This window comes from Catharus ustulatus, chromosome 3 (assembly GCF_009819885.2).
Source record: "Catharus ustulatus isolate bCatUst1 chromosome 3, bCatUst1.pri.v2, whole genome shotgun sequence".
NCBI classification, from domain to species: Eukaryota; Metazoa; Chordata; class Aves; order Passeriformes; family Turdidae; genus Catharus; species Catharus ustulatus.
The window spans coordinates 73836016-73857221 of NC_046223.1; the positions used below are offsets into that span (position 1 = coordinate 73836016).

General features: G+C 38.0%; 1 protein-coding gene across 1 annotated transcript in view; it reads left to right on the forward strand.

Annotated features, from left to right (window-relative positions):
• Window positions 1–21206, forward strand: part of LOC116993547 (prolyl endopeptidase) — an 86602-nt gene that overhangs the window by 63179 nt on the left and 2217 nt on the right. Inside the window, exons 11-14 of the mRNA XM_033054287.2 lie at window positions 6417–6553; window positions 13149–13243; window positions 16343–16474; window positions 20839–20995. Of these exons, the coding sequence (XP_032910178.1) occupies window positions 6417–6553; window positions 13149–13243; window positions 16343–16474; window positions 20839–20995 (521 nt within the window). The remainder of the gene's footprint in view (window positions 1–6416; window positions 6554–13148; window positions 13244–16342; window positions 16475–20838; window positions 20996–21206) is intronic.

Consider the following 21206-nt stretch of genomic DNA (forward strand, 5'->3'; position numbering starts at 1 on the left):
CTACTGAAGTGAGTTGTCTCTTGTCAGAGGAGTTTACTCAGTGAAGAAAAGCTTGATTTAATGAAAGAAAATGGACCAGCCGGTGGCTGTTATGATTTTATTCATAATGGTGTGCTACTTCCATCAAGACATCCCTTTGCTTGTCTTTTGCTATGCTATTTCACAGTAGTACATTTCCTGAATACACAAACGCAGAGGTAATTCAGAAAAGAGACTGCAACTTACAAAGGCCTCTGGGACATTTTTCTTTTTAACTTGACTGCAGTGTGTATTTAAATGAAAAGGTAAATTTATCTGTCTCCACTGTACTACTCAATCTACTGTACTACTTATCTACTCTGCTGTACACTAAGTCATTTTCAAGGCAAATTGGTGAAAGAAAAGGAATAACTGTACTTGGCAGATTCTAATTATTCTGCTGCAGGCAGCTCTGAGATCTCACTGTTTGCAGAAGGAGAGGCTGTGTGGGTCTCACTGAATCCCATTTACCACTAAGACTTCATGTAAGGGGGAAGATACCTTTTAACTTATCTAGAAAAGAGTGATTTAAAAAGCCATTTCTGCCATGCCAGTCTTGCAGGATTTCTCATCTTTTACCTGTATTTTTCTCTTCTCTTCTACATCCTCCCCCCACCCTGTGAGATACTTCCCTGCAATCGGTTGTAGTTAGGCAGCTGAACCTAGTAGCAAGGAGACATTTCTTCCAAAAGACCATCTCTTGGCACTTTGCCTGTCAGCATGAGTCTGCTTTTTGTGCCCATGGGTGGGTGGGTGGCTAAACAATTTCTTCTGAGCAGTTTCTTGATTATTTTCATAGTTCTTTTGCAAATGTCTGTGCTGGGTATCCTTCTTTCTGGGTTTTACCTGCATGAATTTTTACAGTACTGAGTTACTTTGGCCCCTCTCCAGCTCTGTGTTAAGCAAGCTTTGCAACCCACACAGAATTGCTTCGAAGCTAATTTAAGAGACTTAAAGAAGATTGATGAGGATTCCCCTCTGGAGAAAGGAAACCTCAGATCCTGTGGATTTGTTCTGTAGTGGTAACAGTTCTCTGTTTTTTTGTTTTCTTTTTCCTGACTTCTGATTCATGCTCTATATAGGAATACAAAAACTGGTGCTTAGTAAGAGCTGCTCTTACATGTGGCCATTGGCTGGCTAACAGAGCTGCTTATGGGGCCACTGCAGATCTTGTTCTTTGGTCCATGCCACTGCTGCAATAAATAGGGAGGTTTGCTTGTGATGTGCTATAGTCTGTAGCCCCAGACTAGTGTCTGTTTTCTAAGGTCAGAGGTGATGAGAGATGGGATGAAATGGGCTATGGACAGATGGTGGGGAAGGCAACATGATTCATTGTTTGAATCAGTGAGTTTTCTCCCTGCCTGCCAGTGCTGCAGTGTTAAAGACTTGATGGTGTGAGGGCAGGGTCTTTGTGGCTTGCCTTCTTGAGGCACTGAGTGTTAGGACTTGTCAGTGGGAGATGCTGCGATGTGGCATTGTGAAGCTCAGGCACTGCTATCTCTATACCTAAACATAGGTTTGAAAACCTGGATGCCACCATCTGTGAAGGAAGACTTTCTCTAGGGACTATTCCTTTAAGTTTACTGTTTCAGTCACCTTTCAAAGATACTGCTGTGGGATTTTTAAAATAGTGAATATTTAACAAAGCATTTGGGACATTTGGCAAAATGTGGGCAATGTTATGTGATTGACTATGAATTCCTTATACTTTTCTTCCCTGAATCTCAAAACACAAATGTTGGTGTAAGTGTGATGAGAAATCTTCACGTAACAAGGGAAATGCTTTATGTGAAACTGGATGTTTGAAACTCAGTTCCAAGAAGTAAAACCTGAAGTAGTTGTTCCCTGTAGCCCCTGAGCTGGGGGTTGCTGGGACTGAACAGTGCTGTGTGTAACTTTGTGGTGGCTGCAGCAATGTGTGAGGGCAGATGCTCTTACCTAGAAGCAGAAAAAAATTGCTAAATTTCACAAAACTGCTAAATCCTGTGTTTGTTTGTTTCAAATGAAAAGGAGTTATCTCAGAAAAACTATATAGGAGACATTGGAAAAAAGGCATTGGAAAAAAGGTTATTTTAAAGGCATTGTTGTGATGTTAATAAACCTAAATTATTGAACATGAATTTGTAATAAGGAGCATTCCAGCTTGATTTATATGCCATTTTAGTTGCTCTTTGTAAAATCTTTTGGCATTTCACACAATGGATGTCAGTCTAATGACAAGTGTAGTTCTTACCTGGTTTTGATCAAGCACACATAGACATGGAAACAATTGCTATTTCTGGTATTTAATACCTAATATTGAAAGAGAGTTTGGCAGAGATATTATTAGAATAACCACTGGCTTCCTAAGAGTAATTAGGCTGCTGTGACTTAGGGGGTGTTTACAAGTCTCAGAAATCGAAGTTTCTTCTCGTGTCTAAAATTCATGTTTTATCTACAGGAAATAACTCTTTCTAACATGACAAACTAATCACTTTTTAACTGTATTTTAATGTTTTGCCATTAATGAGCAATTCAGGCAAATGATAAAAGATGTCTGAGCATTCAGATATTGTGTACACTACAAAATATATATTAGACCCATATGGACAAGATTATTTTGGATTTGTGTTTTACAGCAGTATTTCAAAATCTGTGTTGAATGTTACCTTGAAAGGTTAATTTTAAATGTGTAAAGGTTTGGGGTTGGTTTTTGTGTAGAAGGATTCTAGGTTTTATAAAAATAAGATGATTTCAGGTGCACTTTTCTTACCCAAACAATTATAATTACATACATGTTTTAATCTCTCTATTATATAGAGAGATAAAATAGTTCTGAAAGGGAGAAAGCGTGAAACTAAATACTCAGAAGTTGCTGAGGTTTTTAATTCTTAAAAAGTGAAGTTTCTATTCAATGTCAGTAATTTTAGGTATTTTTAGTTATGTGACACAATGTAAATATGCAGACAGATTAGTTTTATTTATTTATTTATTGGGATGATTGTGTCACTGTATTTAATATTCAAATATATTTATTTTGTATTTACTCCAAGAGAAGTGCATATTGAATGATTGCCAAAATTATTTTTAGTTCTTTGTGTAAGTATCAATGTCTGGCTGGCTTATCTCTGCAGATAAATGGAAGAAAAACCTCATCTGCAGCTTCTGTTTTTCAAACTTCTTGTTTTTCTAAAATACTTAAGTTTTACCTCCTTGTGACTTGAGATGGAGAGGATGCTTCTTGTCATTGCAGAGGGAGAGGTGGATAGATATAGAGCCTTTCTGAATTGAGGTCTGTGTCTACACAGTTGATAGTTCCCCTCTTCCCTAAGTGAAGATTCATCTAACATAAATACTGCACGTTTAAAGAGATGATAATTAGGAGGACAAAGACCTCCCCAGGAATTAATGTATTGAACTTTTTTATCTTGCTTAATCCCTAAGTAAATTTACAAGCCAGATCACAGAACTGTTAACTGTATTTGCTTGTAAAACTTACTCTGTAAACTGTCTTTGATGTAAGCATCCATTGACTTTTTCTGGTGAAAAGGGAGTGTAAATTGCTTTGAAATGCTAAGCTTAAAAATCAAAAGAAAGTAACACACCACTCTATAAATATATATGTGTGCACTAAAGAAGAATGGTTGAGATTGGGCTCTGTTTTGCTTATATAGCTTTATTTTCATGTAATTTGTAGCAAAGAGTGTGCAAACAGTGTTGCTTTCTCCTTCCATCACAATTAGTGGACTGGAGGCTATAAATGTATGCTTCAGGCTCTGCCATCTGAACTGAAAGTGATTCTGGCACTGAGACCCCACTGCCATGTGACACAGGGACATTAGTGTGAGACTTGTAACTACAACTGTTCCAGGGCTGCTCTACTGCTCCAGCACTGTGGTCCTAGAATAGCACCAAGGGCTGCACACAGCAGGAGTGCCCTGTCAACCACACAACATTGCTGTTGCATTCCTAAAGGCTGAAGATACCTATTTTTAGCATGTCTCTCCTTGAATGGTGAGTTTCAGCATTTATAATAATATTTCTGAAGTGTTTTGTTCCATCCTTTTCCCTTCAAATTTATTTTCCTAAGTTGTCCTCTTACATATGCTGACTTTAGTGACCTTATTGGAAAGTATATGAACAATAAGCCATATAATGTGACTGGCACAAGTGATTCTCTCCTATGTGTGATAAAGCAGGAAAAGTTAGTACCCTTTTATGAATATTTACCACTGTAAAAGCTGACAGCATCTGAACTTAGGCATGAAACACCATCTTGGGAAATCCTTTTTAGGGCTTGCCCTTTGCAGTTTACCTTAATCTTTGAGATAGAAGCACGTCTTTTTATTGGTTACATGAATAAACCATTGGACTTCAGAGATAACAGCTAATTTAAAGGTGAGATTGAATCAGTTGTTGAAAACAGTCTATTTGGAGAAGCTTAAATAGCTTCACATATCTTAGTGTCTCACTGAATTGATTTCCACCCCCCTCATGTGTTCATCTTGGAGGGAGAGGTAATAATTATTTTAGCAAAGATAGGACTGAAAACCCTTAAATTGCAAATGTCAGCTTGACATGCTTTTTTTTTTCTGTTGAGATTTCATTTAGTGGTATGTTATTTTATCTTAACTGATGACAATAAAAGCCCTACAGAAGTTGGTTTTCAGGGAGTTGTTATATAAAAGTCCTCATTCAGAAAGCAGCAGTAAAATTAATGGCATACTTTAATCATCAGGAAGGGACTGGCCAACGGCAGTAAGTTTCTGGAAATGTGTAGAAAGGCCAGGTGCTTGCTTCCTGAGAATTGCCAGCAACAACTGGAGTTGACGGATGGCATTTTAGGGGAGTCTCTGGAACTCCTCATCATCAGCCTCAGCAGTTCTCCTGTTCATTAGTTATTTTATTCGTTTATAGTGTTCAAGTAACTATTGGAAGTGAAAATCCTTTATACTCTACTGTTCTGACAAGCGCTTTGTCAGTTAAGATATAGGTCTGGCAGCAGTTGGAAACAGTGATTTCATCTGTGTAAAAACACCCTTAGACTTTTGTTGGTTTTTTTTTCCATCTACTGGGCACTGTGAAATACTGAATTTTCATCTGTAGTATGTCTAGAAGTTTTGGTAAAGCCTTTGGAGGTAGATGTGATTTAATCTGAGATTTCTCACATTTCTTTAGCAATGATTAAACTAAAATTAAAAGCGATTACTATGTTTTCAGCGTGCCATGTGGATTTACATGTTTCACATTACAGGCAATGCTCAGAATAAGTGTGTTGCATAGGTTCATATTACTGATGAGGTTCATGTGTTGTAAAAATAGAACTGTTGACTGTGCGCTTTACAAATCACGGTAGGACTCTTTCCTTTAAAATCAGAGATTGTAAATATGCAACAAAATTATAAGAATACGTCATTCTTCATTTACTACATTTTTGTTCTAATTAGAGTAGATGCTGCCACAGTGTTAAAGCAAGGCAGTGAAAAGGAATCAGCCAGAAATTTTAGGACCAGCAACAAACTGCATTCACAACCACGTGTTTTTCTTGACTGGCAAAAGATGACACAGTGGATCCCAAATTAGAGTATGCAGGCAGAGACATGCATCAAAACAAGAAGATGTGGGAACTGTGTTAAGCAATTACAGTCTATGTTTGTGTACATGGAATTCAGCTTTTAACTTCACTGCTGTGGCAGCAATAGAAAGACATATGAAACCATGTGCTACATGGACACTTGGTGTTCCGGGAGCTGGTTGCCTTTCAGGAAGAAAGCCAGTGGGCAGCTCAGTTGTCTCGCTTGATGGACTGGGGATTCTGCAAGGCTGGATCTCCATGTAGTTGCCTATTAATGTCTGAAAATGCACCAAATCTCTACAAAAGTTTCTATCATGGCTTGTGTTATGACCCTGAGGAGGTTGAAGTGTTCCTGAGACAACCTGAAAGACTGGACAGTGCTTAGTCCACTTCAGCTGGATACAAACTTGCCTTGGTGAATTGATCTGTGTAGGAAATCTGGTTTTAGTTCTGTTTGTTCTCTGTGCCAGTTTAGTCTTTACTCCTTTCACACGTGATGGACCATGCAGCTCTTGTGTTTTCACAGTATTCCCTTGCCGAGAACTGTATTCTTTTTGTAATATTTTCTTACACCCTCTTGTGTACAGAATTGATGGATAAGATACCTAGAGGTGATACCATCATACCCTTTGGATTGTCTCATTTTGATACATTTTCCAGAGCTGCTAAGCAACCAAACAGGTGGTGCCCAGTACTGAACCTGACCTGGACAATTGGTGCAAGTTGCTTGGAAGGTTTTACCCGTCAGACACCATAAAAATGGTCACCTCTGATTCATGTTAACAGCACTTGTGAAGAGTTACAGCACTAAGACAGTTTCACATTTCTTTTTCTCTTGTCCTAGGTTTTCTACCCTAGCAAAGATGGTACTAAGATCCCAATGTTTATTATTCACAAGAAAGGAATTAAATTAGATGGTTCTCATCCTGCCTTCTTGTATGGATATGGAGGTTTCAACATATCAATTACACCGAGCTACAGGTAAGCAGGGTGATTCACACCTTCTTCTGAAGTATCTGGTATTAACAGCTGTCACAGACTGGGCAGGGTGGACCATGAATCTGACAGGATGTATTTCAGGTTCCTTAGAAGTGAAATGGGAACCATAAGGGCTGCCCAGGCATCAAATTTCTGCTTTGTTAGTTCTGAATTCAAGGGTTTTACCCAGGCTCACAGAAGAAATTATGTCAGAGTAGAAAAGTGCTCTACTCTCCTGAGGACACCCTGCCTTTAGAATTATACCTTAACCTCTTGCTCTGTCACCGAGTTCAACAGAAAAACATGGACGTATATATTAAGGAAATATGTGAGCCCTTTGCTGAACTAATAACATAGGAAACTTTCTTTTTTTCCAAGTTAAACAATTACCTGTGTCTAAATATTATAGAAAATCAAATGTTTATTAATATGAATAATTAAAATTTGGCTGTATTTTCATATTATACTTTTGAGACTACATTGGAAACAAAATCCTTCTGTGTCCCATATGATCAGGAAAGAGGATTATGTCTTGAGATGCAAATGATACTGTCATCACAAATGCAAAGCAACACATTGTAAACTAAAAATGCTGTATTCAGAACAGGCTTTTTAGCTTTCAAAAGCCATAGGCTTTGTTGCACAGATGATCTCTTTAAAGAAAAGGCTTACTTCTTAAGCAAGGCAATTTGAATAGACTTGCCACGAGGCAGTGCTTCAATACTTAAGAAATGCTCCAAGGTGAGGCAGAGGAAAACAGAAATGAAAAGGGCTGAATAGAGAAGGGTTTTTCAGGAATCAGAAGAGCAGCTCACCAAAGAAAAATAATCTATTATGAAACAATCATATTAAGTTTAGGTGATACCAGTCTTGCTTTAGAGTTAGCACATTTCAAGAAATCCTTTCTAGTGCATGCCTTTCTTGTTTGTTGTGATTGTATTTCTGAATAGCACTTACAGTTTCTTGTCCTTTTTAGCAAATACCTTGTCTAACAGTGGACCTCCCATCTTGTGCTCTGTGATTATTTGTAAGCTTTTAATCTGCCTCATAAAGCTACACTTTCAATTTCCTGTCGTTCTTGAGAGACTCAACAAGTAGCATAGTTTTAAAATTCCTTTTTACTTATGTTCAGCCACTGATTTATTACAGTTTACTATAGATGCTGAAAACTGTGATAAAAGTTACCATGTTTTTGTTTTTAAAGAATATAAAATAAATACTATATATCTGTTGATTTAAGGTAAAATTTCACATACTTCAGAGCTGACACAAGCTGGTTGCTGGCAAAAGGAGAAGGTATTTCACAGTGCCTACTTCTACCTCCCATCCATTGGCCCTGGTGCTTGCTGGAGCCTTTGCTAAGCTGATTTACCTCACAAGAATGACAGAAAACTGTCCCAGCAAAATGGAGTGGGTGGTTGTCTGCCATTTTGGCAAGCTAAAAATTGATTCTCGTGGGAGTCCAGCAAACAGCAGCAAGAGGGTGTAGCTGACATTTAGAAGAGAGGAAGATGGGAGGTAGGAGCAGTGACCTATATTTTCCTGAACCCTATGAAACCTTCATTATACAGTTTGTAAATTAAGAATATGATCTGTAACAGTCCTTTAAAAGTAAATGCGCAGGGAACTATCAGTGACCTCCAGATCAAAATATATTATCCCACTGACAATGTAAATAAAACATGATTGGCCACACCTCCCTCCTTACTCTCTCCCTGTAATATCAAGATATGATTTCTCAGCTTTCTTCTTCTAAAAGAAAAAAAAGAAAAGCCAAAGCCTTCAAATACATATTTATGACTAATAACATGATAATTGAGTACTTGGTGAGGGAATGTGTTCCAAAAGTAGGCAGGCAAAATCAGGGAAAGGAAACTGTAAGAGGGAAACAAAGGCAGGATGTGCAGTTCACCCTTTTCCTGACAGGTTCCTCTAATATTTTACTCCATCCTTGTTGCTACATACTGCAATACTCCACAAGGAGTTCCAAAGTCCAAGTGCTGTTCCATCCGCAGCCCAAACCAGAACTGGTCATTAGTTTTTTTGGGTTTTTTTGTTCGCTTTGCTTTGGTTTTGTTTCTTTTGTGGTTTTTTGTTGGTTGGTTGGTTGTTAGATTTTTTGGTTGGTTTTTTTTTTATGACCACAGCCATGAGTGCTAGAAAGCAGCCACAGGTTGGCCAAATCTTAGTGTTGCCACATCACTCACCTGATCCTGAGCTGAGATGTAGCCATGGAAATGAAACCAAGTAGTAGCCGGCTTACCTTTAGAGAAACAAACAGAAAATTCCTGGCTCAATACTCCTGGGCTTTTTTATTTAAACTTAAGGCTCTTTAAACTTTCCACAAAGCACTCCATCTTCTACTTTCCAGTGGTTCAATTCTGTCCTGTATGTCTTCCAACCAGTACAATATTTTCTTACTGGTATTTCACACCCATTGGCATGAACCAGCTCTCTGGTTTGGGGAGCTTATTTCTGCTTAATTCACAAACCCGTGTTCCTTTTCACCTCAAAAATGAAAAAAAACTTTTTCACTGAAAGCAATAAAGCAAACCAACAGTTACAGGATCCAGAAATAACCACAAGAAGGATAGGCCAAAGTCATTAAGTCAGTTCCAATAGTGGTTTGTTTTTGAATGCAAGCGTGCATCTTTCATATGCTTCTCTGGACTGGAGAGCTGCATTTGGTGGCCTTTTGAGATGGTGCTTGCTAGAGCACTGTCATTAATTATACAGCCCACATGGCAAGTGGAAGTGAAGGCTGATGGAACTGATACCAGTGGCTTGGCAGAGCTACTGGGGAAATGCCATCACAAACCCACCACTAATGCCTCAGATTTGTCTAACTACAGTGTAGGAACCAACATGTTTCCTTTCACTGTTCTATGTGTGACTGCGTGGGTCCAGGAGAAGCAATTTCTAACTCATCCTGGAATACAGCTGGTTGTGCAGCAGACCATGAAATTGCATTTCACTGACAGGTTGTTCCCAGAGTTTAAGCAAAAAGGTGGTGCAGGGAAGAGAGACTGTGAGCCTACAGAAAGGTCAGGCAACAGAGCAGCCTTCAGTGTAGAGTGGAGGATTACTCCTTTTGCTTATTCTGTTACCACTCTCTTCAGCTCCACAAAAGCTGAAAAAGAAACCAAGTCCAGTGGCTCAGAACTTCTTCCACATCACCTGTGCTGCATTTTGCTGTCAATTCTAATACCTGACAGCAGATCAGTAATTCTGGGGAAGTGTTCTTGCTCTGTGAAGAACAGCTCCTCACATTGTTCTCTACTGTAAAAAACAATATCTGATTTACTATTTTTTGTTTTATGCTCCTTAAGAGTGATGAGAGGGTCAGAAAGGAGCCCTCCAGGAAGAGAACTATTGTCTGATCCCTCCACTAAATCCATCCTGACCCTGTTGCCCTTTCCTTTAGGCTGCTTCCAAGAGAGAAGGAAGAACAGGGATATAGAGCAAAAAGCTACAGAGACTGTTGGGAAGGGCAAGGAGCCAGATTTTGCTTTGCAGAATGAGACATTTCATAGCTGTGCAGGTTGACTGGGCAGTTTGCTGTGACTCAGACACAAAGCTGACTTGAAATCAAATCTGAAAGCAAAAATCCACCGAAAAAACACAGGAGGCAGTAGCAGGTTTGTGTGTGAAACTTGAGTTTTGTGCTGTCTGATTACTTGGAATTTTCATTTTTTTAAAAATCAGTAAGTTTGGATTCTGTGCTTTAAGAACCTGGTTCCTTGAACTTAAAAGTAAAGGTCAAGAGAAAAACTTAGAGAAAGTTTGTTGCAAGCTTTAACCTCACAGTATTGGTCAAGTTGGGGTCCTGACTCACCATGATTCTTCAGATGGGCGCAATTTCTTTCAGCAGATGGAAGAAGATGAAATCTGTTGTGGTATATTTTATTTTTTTAAGCATTCTTAGGCAGTATGTTTGGGAAGCAGGCTCTTACCTTAAGTGGAATTCTTACTTGTTACTTCTGATTTTTAGGGAATCAAGTGATCCAAAGTTTGAACCAAGAGGTCCAAAGTTTGAGGCATACAGGGAAAAGAAGTGCAGAATATTTTGGGAGGTTTTGGGTGACTCCACATAGCAAAAATTAAGAAGCCACAGTCTCATGAGGCAGTGTTCTGTCAGGTTACTCCACATTAGCTGTGTAGCAACCTGTTGAAATTTTGAGTCCAGGAGCTTGACAAAGTAATGGTCTCTGACCTTTGCACGATGTGCTTATAGAATATCAATCTTGCATTTGATCAACATGTCACAGCAATTTAAGGAAAATTCATTTCACAGTGATGATCTTAAGAACTGATTTTACAGAAGCTGAGATAATGATGCCTCTTGAGCCATCTGATGGGCTGGATAACCAGCCTAGGTGGAAAGTTTTCCTTTGGTTATGAAAATACAGAAATCTCTTGCAAGTAATCCTTGTGCTTTTCGTTTCGTTACTCCTTGATTTATACTCTTAAGAACATGTTCCAGTACATAGGTAATTGCTTTGGGAGGTATGAAAACTTCATCTGTTGTGATACCACATCCACATGAGACACACGATAGGACTACCATTTTTCAAGCCATTTCTGATAAGCAGTGGAGGGACTTAAAAGTAAAAAGACGCAATTCTTGCCCTTGTTGAACAAATGTCTTTTTAGCAGATAGTGGTTTCTGGATGAGCAAAGAATTCAAGTAAATAAGAAATTTAAACCTACTAAAAGGGGAAAAAAGACTTGTTGAGGTTAAATTTTAATATTTTATCTGTCTCCTTAGCATATGTGTGGTTGGCCTTCTGCAGCTTCTGCTATGTTGAGCTACTGCCTCAACATATCAACAATTAATATTTTTTAATTGTTAAATATAATTTTAATTACTTCAGTCCATTTGAAAAAAAATTTAATATCTTTGACATTTTTGCAATTTGGCATTTTAAAAAATGTGCTATTTTGACTTTCAGACAGGTTCAGGAGATAGGAGGGGAAGCAAAACTTGTAATTTTATGTTACACTATTTGTTTTGTATTTAGCAGTGTGAGAGTAAAATGGATAAGAATGGGATTGGCCAGCTGCTGACTTAACTGCTGACCATGGCACAGAAGAATGATAGATACAGAATTTTTCTTTGCAAGCAAAGGTACAAAAAGAATTTCACTATTATAAGCCGCACCATTTTGACTAAAATTTTGGTCTGAACCCGAAGCGCGGCTTATAATCAGGTGCGGCTTATATATGGACAAAGAACAAAAAGTTGCTGTTCTGGTTTGGAGGACAGGTGTCTGCTGAGAAAGGCAGGAGCTTCTCTTTGAAATGGAGAATGTAAACCCCCTCCCTCCAAATTATTAGAATTTTTAAATCAAGGGGCTTTCAGGCAAAAATATGGGAATTAGGAATAACAGTTCTTTTCTAGGGAAATTAAAATAGAAATACAGTGCTACAAAGAAACAAACTCCAAACCCTGACAAAGTCAGAGTACAACCTGACACCCCGTCAGGCAGGGTGTTGGTAGCAGTCCCATTCAATGGTGGCTGCATCCTCCTACCGTGACAGATGTGATTCAGTTGAAGCAGTGCTCCTGTAGAAGGTGCAGTTTCCCTCTGGAGGTCCAGTGGTGATGTGGAGAAATCCGGTTTTCCTCTGGAGTCCAGTGGAGAAAGGGGCTCCCTTAGTGTCCCAAAACCTCTGTTTTTATCTTGGTAAGAAATGTTGGGCTCTTCCTCCTGGCTAGGGCAACTTTCAAAGGGATGCAGTAATTTTATCAGTCACACAGTGGGACTCAATGGGCCATTAGCAGAAAATGACTCCCTGGAGGAAGGATGGGTTGTGAAAAGATAAAGAACAATGCCCCACCTGGTTTCAGTGGATGGCCCATTAGCAGAATATCTCCTGCAGAGATAAGGATCCCTGCCCCCACCCTCAACAGATGATGATAGAATAGATACCTTTTGTCACACTCTGTATTGTAACGTGTGGCTTATAATCAGGTGCGGCTTATATATGGACAAAGAACGAAAAGTTGCTGGCACCTGGAAGTGCGGCTTATACTCAGTGCGGCTTATAATCATGAAATTACTGTATATTAGGCAGAAGTTAGATTGAAAATACCTGCTCATAAAGAAAGATTAAGTGCTGATCTTAAGTCTTAATTCTTTGATTTCTTCCTTTGGGCTCAACCTTCCTTTCCTCTCTGAAGAAGTGGAGGAGGAAACAGATGAAAGAGGAACAGTTCAAAAAGCTATGGAGGTCCAATGGTGCTGCATAACTCTAGTCTGCAGACTAATGGCTTTGAAGATAATTTTAGTAAATGGTGACACATTCTGAGTGGTCATCTGTTAGGCCAAACCACTGGCCACTCTCTTCCTAAGAGCAGAACTAAGGGTGGAGGAACAAACCAGCACTGGTTCCTTCCTCTCCTAAAGCTGCTGGGAGTTCCATTTCCATGGCTAACCAGTGAAAAAATCCTCAGGTTCGCCATCAAGAAGGACTTAATTCACAATTTCATCACTGATTTTAGGAGAGATCTTTCCCTCAAAGTATCTTTGCAGAAGTGGTAGGTGTATAAGGACTGGAAAATTAAAATAATCCTCTTATCTGTGTGCTTTTTCAGTGTTTCAAGACTTATTTTTGTGCGACACCTGGGAGGTGTTCTGGCAGTGGCAAACATCAGGGGCGGGGGCGAATATGGAGAGACCTGGCACAAAGGTAAGTCTGTCAAAGCACAGGAACAAAACTGCAGGCTTAGCAATGGAAATTGCAGCATTTTCTTTTCCCTCCCTCTTCCTTGCTCACATTTCCTTTTGCATTTTACTTATTCTGCAAAAAAGTAGATCTTTTTCCTTTTTTACATGTTAGATCTCTAGATTGTCCAGTGTTAATCTGATTGTTTTCATTAGATTATTTCCATTTTTGCAGCCTACTTAAAAACAGTTTTGTACAAAGACAATATTTCCCAAGAAAATAATTTGATCTTTTAAGCAAGATCAAATTCCCTGGACTTAAACACTAGAAAATGCAGCTATTTATCATGAACTGATCTTAAAAAAAAAAAATCTGTCTGTTGCAAAAGACTTGGCTTGCTTTCACATACCTCTTTCATTATTACAGATGCCCAATTCTAAATCCCCAGGACCACATCACTGACTATTTAGGCTCTCTTGGTATCACACACACACAAAAAATAATAATTTGCAGAACTTCATAGAAGGTGTGAATTCTTGAGTTGAGAGTGTAACTCTTCTATATTATTTTTGCATAATTTATGAATAGACTTTTTTTTTTAATATTTGATAAATATGACTGGAAAAATGTCTTCACCAGAAGGGTTGTCAAGCACAGGAACAGCCTGCCCAGGGAAGTGATTGAGTCACCATCCCTGGAGGTATTTAAAAGACACATAGGTGTGTCTTAGGGACATGGCAATGCTGAGTTAACAATTGAACTTGATGATCTTAAAGGTCTTTTCCAGCCTAAATGGTTCCGTGATTGAAGTTCATATGGAAACTGTCAGCTCCAGAGGTGGATTCCGATCATCCCCTCCATGCTCTTGTGGGATCCACCTTGTAGGCAACCATTTGATCTTTAAGGTTTTTTTAAGCTGTCAAGCCACAGGGAAACTCAGTCAAACACTAAAAAGCTCTGTCAATCTCTTTTCCCCTCTCCTTAACACTTTTGATGTATTTCTGTCGATGTTTTTCCCATTAAGTCCTTGTCTGAATCATTTAATTGTCTTTGTCTATTTGCCTTATTGTTGACAACTGTCCACATTCCTCCACCAGGGGAAAAAGCTTGAAAAAGCCCTTCTTATCTCAGGAGCATACCAATCCTTATTTAATGGTGATGCTTTACTCATATTCCAATAATCTGGTGCACAAATTGATGGGAATGTTGTCAGCAAGGCAAATGTACCAAAACAGTGGTGCTTATGATCTAGCAATTTGCCATGGCAGTAGTCCATAATATCTTTTTATCAGACAAAATGGTATTTCCAGATCATTGCATCTTGATTTTACTCTTTCATCTGTGGTAACTATTTGTCTGGGTCATTTCCTCACAATTCAGTTAATTATGTAATAGTTTCATAAATAGAAGCTGTATGTGCTTGCAGATACAGGATATTATTGCTAAAGATGAAGTGTCCTTCATTAATTTTAATTTGCAGATTGATTTGTAGTAGATTTTAATAAAATTTATCTTAACATAATAATGCTTCTTTGATCCACCTATTTCCTGCTTGATTTTGACCCAAGCCTTTTATTGCAGTTTGAAATAAAATATCTATCTGTTCTTTTTTAATTCCAGAAGCAAATACAGAAGGTTTTTTTGCTTAGGCTTAATTTTATAAATAGGATTCTGACCTTACACCAACCTGGTATTTTGAGCAAGGATTAAGAGTTATTTCTGCTTTGTTGTCACATACTTGAAGACTTTTTTGTTGTCCCATTATGTCTCTCTTCAATGGTCCTGTTAATGCAAGAATGGTGTGTATGTGTTTAAAAAAAAAGACAAAAAATTATAAATGTACTGGTTTCAATTCTACAGGATCTTTATGACTAAATGTGAGACTTATCTTGCTAAACTTCTGTGACGTAGAAACAAAGCAGCCATTGTAAACTGATTGTCTACGATCGCTTGATGGAGAATGGAGACTCCACGGAGAATAGACATCTCCAGACTGTAGCTCATTTCACTTAATTCAGGGTAAAATTAATTGTCCTGTAGGTTCCTGGACCATAGGGGGAACCTTAGGCTTGGAATAAACATCCAGCTTTTAAAGAAAGAGAATAAACTGGACTTCCATTTCTGCATCCTTTAAGCCCCTCTTGTCTGGCTGGGCCACTGCCTGTGCTACAGGAATGCAAGGATTTTCTTCTTAGTTCCCATTTCTTACTAGGATTTAATTAATTGCCTAAGATTGCCATGGTCTTTAGGTAAGATAACCTTTGAGGAGGATCTAGTTTTAGTCTCTTGCCAAACAAGCAAAATTTGGACAACTGTGAGTTCTCTAAGCTTATACTCTTCTACTGATAAAATGAAAAGATTGTAGGGAAGACCATCCTTTTCTTTCTCTGTCCCACTCTTCAACAATGGTTTGTTTCAGACCTTGAAGTCTTATCAATGATGTCATCTGAACCAGCATTTTCTGTCATTATTTATTCCCTTATACATCTGATGACATTTGGAATTTCATTCTACGTGGTGGCAGTATCTTAAGCATTTCCATATTGAAAGTTAATTAATAAAATTTTGAAGCAAGATGCAACTCTGAAGTCCCTTTTCACAGTAGCTTTTTATCGTCTGGTTTGGAAACAACTAATAGGAAAAAAAAAGTAGATTACCAGCCACATGTTATATATCCAGGAAATGAGAAGTGCTTATTTTATATAGCTTACTTTATAAGCTGAATCTTTATTACCTTAAGAAACTGTCACTGAATTTAATGATATTAAAGTCCCATTAGCTCAAACCTCAAGTGGATTGTATGTGGTCATTTTGTATATATTTTGCTGTGCAAAACTTTCAGCTTTCCTTTCACTGGTTAGGAACATTACCTGGCACTCACTCCACAGTATAGGTATGTATTATTCAGAGTTTCTGAAAGCATCAGAGTTATTGACAGAACCATCTTATAGCCTCTCTGTGTTGAGAGTATCTTTCATTTTTGCTGTTTTTCTGAGCCGCATCAATTATTAAAATGTTCATGAAACTGGAATTGTTCCCAGGTATTTTTGCACATGTTTTTCTGAAGAGATGGTATCAAAAGGATTTTATGGTATCAACTGATTTGTTTTGTTTCCATGCTAGGTGGTATCTTGGCCAACAAACAAAATTGCTTTGATGACTTTCAGTATGCTGCCAAGTACCTCATCAAGGAAGGCTACACATCCCCCAAGAAGCTGACTATTAATGGAGGCTCAAATGGGGGCCTCTTAGTTGGTAAGGACTGCTTGTCTATCTCCCAGATTTGGTGCTGGGCTTATTAAAGTAACCAGGTAAAAATTGATGAGATCTGCCTGTCAAAAGTCACCAGAATGTCAATGCATTAATGTGTAGCAGGTGTTAAATATGTACTGTTTGCGTTCACTGTTTGCATAGGACATTGGAATTCTGCAGTCTCTGGCAAAGACTGACTGTTAAAAGCCACATAGTCTTGTGTGGTAAGAGCTAACCCTGTGGTAGAATCACACAGAAAGTAAGAACGGCTTAAATAACGTTTGGTTTATTTTTTTTTCTTTTTTTCATGTTAACCATTACAAAATAACTACTGAACTATTAATTTATGTAGCATTGGGAAACTGTGTGTTGTCTGTTAAAATGCATCTTGTTCACTTAAAATTCACTGCTATGTTCCTAAATTCAAGGAAATTAATAGCCTTCTCTTAAACAGAAGTCTTGTCACAGAAAGATCTGGTATTCTGAGCAGTCTAAGAGCTACAAAATAGATTTCTGATGAGATCCTTATCTGAAAGTGTCTGAAAGTAACAGAAGAAAAACGAAGGTGGTTTTTTTTGTGCAATTTTGAAAGGAAAAGGAGACACAAAGTAATTGTATCAAGTTCTGTTTGCCTTTTTTTAAGCAGCATGAAAGGTGACAGTATGACAGATTTGAGCTACTTATATGAGAAGGGAGTAAAAAAGGCACCTCAAGTTCATAAACCACTGAGTTATGAAAAATTAGCAGTTTTACTAGGCCCACTCTGCTTGCTCTTCTTTTTGTATTTATCTGCTGCTGTATACTGACTGTATTGATTTTATTCTATTTTTCAATGAATTAGCATTCAGCATAAGAAACAGGATTTGAAATTATACAGATCTTTGGTTTAAGCCATATTGGCTAGACCTGCATTATTATTTTTAAAAAGCAATTGTTTTAAAGATCAAGTAATAAGTACTTGTAAAGTTGTATTTTGGTTTTTGCTTATATGCTTCTCAGTAACAAGTGGCAGAAGGTGTTTGTGCATTGAAAATAGAAATGGGTGAATATGATAAAGGATTAAAGGGTTTGTATTCCATTTGGGAATGCAAACATCGCACAAGTGAATTTTACGTGAGCCTAAATATATAGTTGCAAATGCAGTTAAACTTTGAATATATTACAAAGTTTCCAAAAATACAGTTTTATTATTATGTAGACTTCAGTTTCAGTCAGGATGAGGTTCATCCTACCTAGCTTCAGTAATAAGACCCTCTGGTTTACTGGCTGAGCTACTCAGGTTGGGCTCCTTGTGTTCAATAAGGGGAAGCAAGTGATAACTGAAGGAAATACATCATTCTGGTAGGAGACAGGTGTTGGGAATCTGGACTTCCCTGCTCTAAAAAATCTTGTTAGAATCCTTTCCTTGAATTTACTGGCTGACTACAGTCAAGCAGGATTTCCATGCTCTTGTTGAGCTAGATAGGGATTTTCCTTGACTGGGTAGAATTAGGTGAATTCAGGAAATTCTTGTAAGGTCTTTTTTATCAAAGCAAGAATAGATCTTGGAATAGTTGTTGATGCAACATTAGAGATCATAACTCATCCTGTAGGTTCAAGGACCCATTGCCAGATTTTCTTCATTCTTACATTTATTGAAGGAAAAACTGACAAGGAAGAGTATTGTCACTCTTCCAAAATACTGTTTCCTTTCAGTCAGACTAACAAGGGATGACTCTAAGGATTGCAGAGCCCTGAGCTCATCTTGCCTCATTCAACTGCAAAACAAGACTTCTTGTCCTGCAGTGTGATCCCCAAGCTGAGCAGAGCAGCACAGCTGTGAGCTGAAAACCTTCCTGCAAATGGAGTGTTTGCTCTCTCACGTTTGCCTTGACAAAACCAGCTCCAACATTTTGAAGGCTTATTTTCATACTGAATTTTAAACCTCAAAATTATGTATAGAGGGATGAAATTCGCAAATAAATTATTGCTACAGACTGCACTTTATTAATGCATATAAATAAGTATTATGGCTAATTTAAAAGGTGCAGTGTGTATCAATGGGTGTCTCCATAGGTGATTTCTTACTGAACTGTTTAAGGAATTAGCAAGGAGCAATTTCTTCCAAAATCCTGAGCAACAGTGCTTCAAGAGATACTCTGAAATAAGGAGCAGTAAAATAAAATGTTATGGTAGTTGTTTTGGCTTTTGTTCCTACCACAATACAATTTATGTTCATAAAAGAAAATGGCTTGAAGGGGAGGGATCTGATCAAAAGCTTCCATTAAAACCTAAAGATCTTTTACATAGCATCTCTTTAAGGCTGTATATATACATTATGGAAATGACTCATAAATAAGGAAGAGTTAGCACAGTTACATATCAGAGATGACCAGAAGTAAAATTTCACTTTTCAATAAGTAAAATTCATGTTTAAATGAAGAAAATAGGGTATAGTGTAAACTCTTGGCAGGCACAGACAGTCCACAGAAGACTGATGAGCAAATTGCTTCCAGTATTAAGATTAGCAATGACATTTTTCTATGCACATCAGAGGCAGGAAGCTGGCCAGACGATCTGAGACTTGCAGGTTAGTGAGATGTAAAAGGAGCATTAAAGAAAAATAACGGCAAGGCAGAGCAACTAAATGGTCTGTTTGTATTGATATTCCCTCCTGAGGAGTGGGTGGGGAGGGGGGTTCCCTGCACCAGTCTGTCTTCATGGGGAATATTGTGGGGGCCTGACTCCAGTTGAAGCATCAGCAGGAGAGGTTTTGGAATGAATCAATCCAACGAAAAGTAGTGTGTTGCCAGGACCAGATGGTGCACATGCAGGATCCTAAGTGAACTCTGATATGAAATTGCAGGCTACTAAGCCTGACTATCTGAGGAACAGAAGGGGGCAAATATAATGCCAAGTTTTAAATGGTTCATGGTGATCCACAAGCTGCAGATGAGTAAATCTGATTTCTCTAATGGACAAGCTAGTTGAAATCAGTAAATAATAACTGACATAAAAGAAAGAATTCTGCGGGCTGAAGCTGCAGCTTTCAAATGTACTACAGCTATCTGAAGAATTTGGGCTGCATATAGGGCTTTGTAAGAGTAATCTAAGTGGGGAGCTATTCTTGGATTTTCAAAAGCTTCCTCACATAAGGTTGTGAAAGAAAGTTCTTGCTGAGCTGGAAGCAAAGTCATGTCATGGCAATATCATGGTTAGCAGGAGGCAAAGAGCGACGATAATTAATCCAGTTTCACAATGAACAAAAATGAGGAGATAAGAAGAATTTGGGAAAGATTATACCTACATGTGGATGCACAGTGAATAGTTCTGAATTAATTAAGGTATTCTGGGCTCCATTGTAGTAGTGAAAATGTGAAATGTGAATAGTTCTGAATTAATTCAGAGATTCTAGGATCCACTGTAGTAGTGAAAATGTGAAATGTGAAAATTTCAGTGCTCTTCTTAAAATTCAGAATAAAGGTGGGGGAATTTGTAAAATCATGAGGGAAAAGGTTTAAATCAAGAAATAGGAGCTGGAATTGAAGAACTTACTGCTCCAGGATATGATGAACACTGGATGAATAAACATTAAGAGAAGAAACAGTTATATTTACAGGGGATGTGTGTTTTAATGGCTTTTTTAATCAGATGGCTGGAGATAACTCCAACTCAGAGAAAACTGAAATAACAGTTCATCAGATAATAATCTACAGGAGAGATCTCCCAGTTGCCACTCTTATACATTGAACACTGAGCTTGATGGGACTACTGCACTTGTTTTTAAAATATATGAGGCAATCATTATACTTAAAGAAATTGTCCCTTCCAGTTGTAGGAAGATAAAAATCGTAAAACAAGAAAACACAGCAGCAATTCATTTTGTTAATTTGAGTTTATTCCACTGATTTTGTAACAGTCTGCTTTTATCAAAACTCTTTTCTTATGGGTTTATGTCATAATTATGGAAGCCAACTTTCATTAGGAAATGGAGGGCTTTTCATCCTTGATGCCCTTTTCTTTCTTGAGACTAATGTTAAAAGTTTAAACAGTGTATGGTTTAGGTACCTTCAGTTCAAAATCTCTCAGGCTTTAAAAGTTCATTTCTCCTTCAGTCCTCATTTGGTGGTTTGAAAGGCAGTTTTCATAGAATGACATGCTTGGTGTCTGAAGAGCACAGAAATAGCTCTTAAGTCCTTTTGAACATACCATCCTTCAGAGTTTGTTTTTTGTCCATTTGTGTATTTGCTTACAGTTTTGCTTAAAGTCTTATTTGATTTCATATTCACTGACAGCCTACTCCCAGTACAACTTGGTAGTGAACCTTTTACTGTTGAACTTTTAATTCTTTAAATCTGAATACTAACGGAATTGTTTTCCTGCTAAAGCTGCCTGTGCTAATCAGCGCCCTGACCTGTTTGGTTGTGCTATTGCCCAAGTGGGAGTGATGGACATGCTCAAATTCCACAAATACACCATTGGCCATGCTTGGACTACTGACTATGGTTGCTCTGACTGTAAAGAGCAGTTTGAATGGCTGTGCAAGTAAGTGTCTTTAAATACTTTCTGTGTTTGTTAAAACATGTAATCTGCTCAACAGTTTCTGGTTGTCACGATCAGTATCTATTTTAATGATTACTGCATCCTTTCCCACACTGAATTTGGGGGGGTTCAGCATTTTCTTTCAAGTCATCTTTGAATCAAAGACTGTCTTCAAAGCCCTGTTGAATCAAGTGGTGCTATTTTCAAAGAACTT